This window comes from Phaseolus vulgaris, chromosome 1 (assembly GCF_000499845.2).
Source record: "Phaseolus vulgaris cultivar G19833 chromosome 1, P. vulgaris v2.0, whole genome shotgun sequence".
NCBI classification, from domain to species: Eukaryota; Viridiplantae; Streptophyta; class Magnoliopsida; order Fabales; family Fabaceae; genus Phaseolus; species Phaseolus vulgaris.
In genome coordinates this window covers 3,718,813-3,725,209 of record NC_023759.2, presented here as the reverse complement: position 1 = coordinate 3,725,209, position 6,397 = coordinate 3,718,813, and the positions used below count along the sequence as shown (strand labels likewise).

The following is a 6,397-nucleotide window of genomic DNA, read 5'->3' as shown; positions in this document are numbered from 1 at the left end:
TAGTAAACTTAACATAGAAATAAATTTTAGTGTAAATATAGATGGTAAGTGTTTGGTAAGTTCTAAAGTAGATTGAATTTAAGGAAAGGTAAATTTCTTTTTTGGGGTAGATTATTTCTTATAAAATTTGTCATTACTTTACTTTATTATCGTTATTCTACATGTCTGTGTCTTTTGTATGCCGACAATTGTGACCAAGAAAATAAAAAGGATAAAAAAAAAACTTTTCATGGAATTGGATCTCATAATCATCCCAAAAAATAGTTTAAAACTATGAAAAGACTAAATCAAATCTATGTAAAAAAATAAGTAATTACAGATTAAATCAAATAAAGGAAAAAAATACAAACAAAAAGGCAAACAAGCACCTTCTCCCATTTAAAATAAAAATAAAAATTAACTATTGAATCCAAAAAATCTAATACGTAATGTGTTTTTATTAAGAGCAATAATAAAATCTTATTACAAGTAAATGAGATTTCAACTAATTCATTATTTTTACTTAACATATTATATTATGCTGAGATATTAAAAAAATTAACTCATCTTTCTATAACAATAATGTAAGATGAGTTTGTTAAAGTAACTACCATAAAAATCACATTAGCAACAATTTAATATCATTTTAGATATTTTTACATACATAATGCATTGATGTTGTTTATAATTTATGTTTATGATCATTTGCAAGGGAATTTTGGGGTTTAGGCATCATCTATTTGGATTATGGGAACTCTTCCATTACAAGAAAATTGGTGGAAACTTGCATTCACAACACAACAATGAGTGTTGCAAAGAAGTTGAGTGAGTAAATGTTTCTACACAAAATAACATGGCAGGTGAACCTATTTTATGGATTTGATGGTGCACTACTTGTAGTTGATGGTGACTATGATTGTGATGCTAACCCAAAGTCCCTCAAATGGTTAAGCTTTGGCACTATCTCAGTTGCAAGATCAGGCCTGTCCCTTTTGCTGAGCTCTGCACAACTCAATGAGAGTTTGCCAAATTCAAGAGTCTCTTCAAGGGGCCAATTAGTGATCACAGGATCAAGCATTTCTGAAAATGTTCCCTCTTGAATGGCCCTCATAACATGGTGAGCAAGCCCCATTGGAGGCTTGGCTGTGATGATTTGTAGAAGCATTATCCCCAATGAATATACGTCTGATTTTGTTGTTAGCATCCCAGATTGTTGGTACTCAGGGTCAATGTAACAAAAGGTTCCTGCAGCAGCAGTCAAGTGATATTGTGTGACAGAATCAGCCACAGAAGCTGGCACTAGTCTTGCAAGACCAACATCACTAATTTTGCTCACAAAATTCTTGTCCAAGAGAATGTTGGCAGGTTTGAGGTCCCTGTGCACAATTGGTTCTGGCTTTGTTTGGTGAAGGAAAAGGAGCGCAGTTGCAATCTCAGCAGCTATTTCAAAACGTTTCCACCATGGAATTGGAGGACTATCATTTTTCATCAATAATCTATCTTCTAAGCTACCATTCTCTAAGTACTCATACACTAAACATCCATATTCAGGACATGCACCAATGAGGAGAACCATGTTTGGATGCCTTATGCTGCATAATACCTCAACCTACACATGTGAGAAGGAAAATTATGCACTGATGTGTATAGTGATCTTACACCTGATTGTTACTACATTCCAATTAAATTCTAAACATATTATTGTTGAAGTCAGATAACAAAAGTTATGGAAGAGAATCAGTGTTTTGAGAAAGAGAAGTCAATTGTTTTGATACATGTTACTCTTCTAAGGAGAGCCACTTGGAATTTGACATGCAAAGCATAATGATCAGAATATGCAGAGTAAAATGTTAACTTCATGGTAGATTCCAAAAACATTAAGAGAGCAAGTTAGAGAAAATTGGTATATTGTAAACGAACAGTACACATATATGCTACCTCTTGTTGGAACTGCCTCCTGCCATGGGTAGCATCAGGGTTCAAAATTTTGATTGCTACTTGGGTGTGATCAAGTTGGCCTTTAAACACAGGTCCATATCCACCTTCACCTATTTTCAATGTTTGGCAGAACTTTCTAGTGGCCCCTTCAACATCGTTTATAGTGTATTTTCTGCATCGAATATCCCTGCATGCCAACTGATTCAATGCTCTATCCTTTTCATGTGCCTCTCTTCTGGCCTTCATCTCTGCATGAAATCTTCTCTGTGCTTCCTTTTCAACCATCTTAATGGCTTCCTCAGCTGCTTCCAATGCAGCTCTGGCTTTAAATTTCTCCTTTTCTGCCATTGCAAGAGCTGCCTCTTTAGACAACTTAGCCACCTCAGCTATACGTTCCTCGTCCAGTTTCCGTTGGTTAATCTCTTTATCCTGCCAAGTGCCAATGTATACATTACATAACACCCTTTAAGTAATTTCATTTAACACTTCGTTGATTTCATCAACGTGTAAATCATTTTAAGGCTAGTTTTTGCCTATGCATGATGCAGAGTGATCACATAATTTACTTCACCTTGCTTTGGGTTGACACTGTTTCTTTGCAAGCTGAATTGTACAAGTCCATAGTTTGCTTCAGTTTGAGCCTCAGCCTTTTCATCTCACTTTCCATCTCTGCCTGGAATGAAGTAACATAGTAAAATTTTCTACCACTTAATTTTACCATATTGATTTGACTACTTAGTAGTTCTGGTTATACAACAAAAACAATCCAATTCATGATAAGCTTTTGTTTTCTTGGACACATACTGTGAATTGAGAATCTGATGGAGAGTCTGAATCGTACTCTTTTTTAGTTCCATCTGCTGCTGACCCTAACTTGTGTGACCTTGAAGAGTCACTTTCACCTGTGCTGCGACAAAATAGTAACCTGCGATCCGTTGATTGACCAACTGAAGAAGACCTTGGCATTTCAAGTAGAGGTGATCTTTCTGATCTTCCATTGGTGCTCCCAGTTCTATGTGCATTTGCCCTGTTCTCACTGTAGCCAACCAAAATATGAAAAAGATTTAAGACTCTTTTTGCTTAGAGTTTAATTTTTTTGCATTTTACATTATCAATCCATCGGAAATGTTAATATGATATCAGAAATCACTGTTGATATGACTTTTAAGACAATCACTGTAAAAGTCCATCAACTTACCATACACCATGGTTTTCAATTGGACAACAGTATAAAAGTTCTTTGCACATTACATAAACTATGAATCTATGACAATACACTCACTATGTAAAGAACAGTGTAATTGTTCCACGTTTTGAGTACACAACCTATTTTCTGACAAATTATTGTATATTTCATCATGGGATATGCATGGAAATCTGAAAGGTACTGATAAAATTTCATTGTGTGGCACCTTATTCCATTTTCACTTGGTGGTGTAACCATGTTTACCATTGGTCGTATTGCTGGTCGAGCTCCCAGTATCTTCCCTTTTGAAATCACATACACTGAACTATGATCTGGTGCTGATTTCATTACGCCTGTTGGCACAAGGCCTTTTAATTTTCTGAGACAGCCACCACATTAAGAAACTTTAACACATTGCATAACATTTGTACATGCAAAGAAAACACAAAATTGTCATGCAAAGGCCTTAAGATGACTAAAAATTGGTAAGTAATGTTTGAATTAACACTTAACTTGCTTCCACTCCTCAGGTAAAGAGTCCTTGCCAAAGTATTCTTGTTAGAGTGGGCTGCACCAATGACTATAGTATTCACGCGATTTTTCTTTGCATATTCCACTATTCCTCTCACAACCTCACTGTCATCGATTACAGCTTCTTTCAACTTAACCTGAGTTAACAATGTGCAACATCTTTATCACTTCAAACTTAGTTTCAACTATCACCAACAACAAAAACAATGAAATTAAACAAGTAAATTGATTAATTTCAACTAAGATATGAATTACATACGTTGTTGTTTTGACACAATTGACGTATGGGGTTGAAAACATTGGCTACTTCGTCTTCGGTGGGAGGAAAAACATTGGTGCCCTCTGCACGCATAATTATAACATTATGATAGTTAAACAATATAAGAACACCAACAAAGCCATCATATATATATATATATATATATATATATATATATATATATCACCAGGAAGATTCAGGTAAAATTTTAAACTTTGGCTGAATAATTTTGTTTATAAACATTTATTTAAAGAAAACAAATTCCCTATTAACTAATGAATAGAAACTCTAGTATTAACTTGTCTATGAAAATGTAATTTAAATATAAATTAACTTTAGCTTGCCAAAGCATATTAAAGCTTAAGTTTTAGATTTACTAATAAAATTATTTAGATGTTTAGTTTAACATCACATGACAAAGAATTCTTAAAATGTGAGTTTGGAAATATTACATTCAACATTGATATTTTGCCTACCCAATAAAGAAACAATTATTTGATAACTAAATATATTAATAATTTAGTTTTCCATTTTTAAAATTAAATCATCAATAAAGAAAGTTATCAACATCATGGGTTGCAGATCATTTTGATAGGAAGAAAGTATGAACCAAACATGTCCATGGTAATTAATATATAAATAAAGATATATAACATTTCTACGAAAACAATATATAATATCATACCTTGAAACCTAAGCACTCATAGTTTTTATAAAGAAAAATATTCATGTCATAGAAAGGGTTCTTAACACGTAAAAACATCTGTCAAAGTATCTGGTTTAGGTTTCATTCACAGTTATATGGGACAAGGCTGAAAAAACTCTTGTTTTGTGTTTTTCTTGTTGGGTTGAAAAGGATCATGTTGATCGAAACGTTGTAGATGGAATGAGAAAGAAAGAAGACAAGTTAATTATGCAAGAGGGTACCTACGATGAGGAATGTTTTTGTGTTTGACATGGACTGCGATGATGACGGGGTTGTCTATGTTTTTTAAGGTCCATCGAAAGGCGTGGCCACTGCTCTTGCCCTTGTCAACCGCCACCATGGTTACATTGAACAGTTGTGATGTGGCTGCGCCACCATGAGAAGACATCGCCGTCGTTGTGGTTATGGCCGGGGTCTGCCACCTCCTGCTCCGAGGCGAGAAGCTAGGAGGAGGACGACGGGAGAGGAGACAGGCTCTGGGTTATGGTGGGTCCTTGTGTTTTGGGGTGTGAAGATGGAAATGTGAAAGCCCACGCTTTCCCACATTTTCCCCGGAGCAATCTTTTCCAACATCCTCACTCCAACACACCATGCTTTCAACCTCATCCTTACGTTTTTTAGCCTTTGACCCTAAAACACCACAACCTTCTTTTTTTCTTTTTCATTATTGGAATATTTTTTGTTGCTGTAAATAAATTATTAGTTCATACTATCACTAGAAGTCTTGAGAAAATTGGTTTCGATATGGATTGGGACATAAATAAATAAGTTATATATATATATATATATATATTATTAATTTATCAACTACCACTAAATTTTTTGTATGATGGTCAATCCTAATTATATCAATTATTCATATTCATCTATTTTTTTATATTAGAGTTTGTAGGTCAATCTATCTTAATTTTACGATAAGTATTAGTAGTTTTTTGGTTTTTCGAAGAGGCTATGAAAAATGAACTTGGAATATCTTTTCTTTTTGTCATTCTATCACTTGCATGCAAAAAATACTCTTTTTAAAAAAAAATCTACATTTATTTATATATATATATATATATATTTTTTTTTTTCAATCTTGATATTTTCAAAAAATTCATATACCACAATATAGTTGGAAGACTCGAGAAACCACCTTAGCTAAACAAGTTCATCGTTCTTAAAAGTGTAGGATGTTTTTTCTTGTCCAAGCTAATAATTCTCGAGAATGTAAAATTGAGATAAGGGAAGTAGAAGAAAAAAAGCAAAAAAACAGAGAAGGCTCAAAATAAATAATTAAGAGAATGATTTTTCATTGTGTATTAATGAAAACAATACAAAGTATATATACATCCTATTGAAAAGATAAAAAAACAAAAAGGAATAACAGAAAATTACAACCCACACAGTGGTATACATAATTCCAATATAGAATCCTTTAATATGTCCTGACTAAAGATATTTATAACTATATTAAAATGGATATATGTATAATTTGGGCTTATGTGTTCCTATACAATTGGCTCAGAGTTAGTGATTTTTATTTATTGTTGTGGGGCCTTTGGTTCTTCTTCTTTTAGGAAGCTATTTAGATAAACTTACTTAGTGAAATTGAAATAGAGTTCATTACTTTCTAAAGATTTTGGTAGGATAATCTTTTATTGCAAGTTTAGTTTGAACTTCTTAGGTTTCATGTAAAGATAAAACTCTCCAACTAAAATTGAAGAATATAAGTTACATTTGTGTTTAAAGTTATTCAGTTGCATGCAAAAAATGGAAGGACATATGTGTTGAGGATAAGTGAAGATTCTACTTAACC

General features: G+C 33.3%; 1 protein-coding gene across 2 annotated transcripts; it reads right to left on the bottom strand.

Annotated features, from left to right (window-relative positions):
- Positions 1–695: 695 nt before the first annotated feature.
- Positions 696–5,586, bottom strand: LOC137816668 (U-box domain-containing protein 52-like). 2 transcript variants are annotated; one of them, XM_068619915.1, is made up of 8 exons: positions 4,825–5,586; positions 3,894–3,976; positions 3,617–3,771; positions 3,330–3,482; positions 2,722–2,953; positions 2,489–2,590; positions 1,918–2,346; positions 696–1,588 (listed from the first exon to the last, which is right to left on the bottom strand). In XM_068619915.1, exons 1-8 carry the CDS (start codon positions 4,985–4,987, stop codon positions 890–892), a joined length of 2,016 nt encoding a protein of 671 aa, XP_068476016.1. In that variant the 5' UTR covers positions 4,988–5,586; the 3' UTR covers positions 696–889. The 2 variants fall into 2 exon arrangements, with proteins under 2 accessions (XP_068476016.1, XP_068476017.1); XM_068619916.1 differs by having other exon boundaries at positions 4,821–5,231.
- Positions 5,587–6,397: the final 811 nt, after the last annotated feature.

Coding starts and splice junctions, on each gene's coding strand:
- LOC137816668 (XM_068619915.1), bottom strand. CDS start 4,987: ATGTCTTCTCATGGTGGCGCAGCCACATCACAACTGTTCAATGTAACC. Junction 3,977..4,824: donor ACACAAAAACATTCCTCATC/GTAGGTACCCTC, acceptor TTATGCGTGCAG/AGGGCACCAATGTTTTTCCT. Junction 3,772..3,893: donor AATTGTGTCAAAACAACAAC/GTATGTAATTCA, acceptor TTGTTAACTCAG/GTTAAGTTGAAAGAAGCTGT.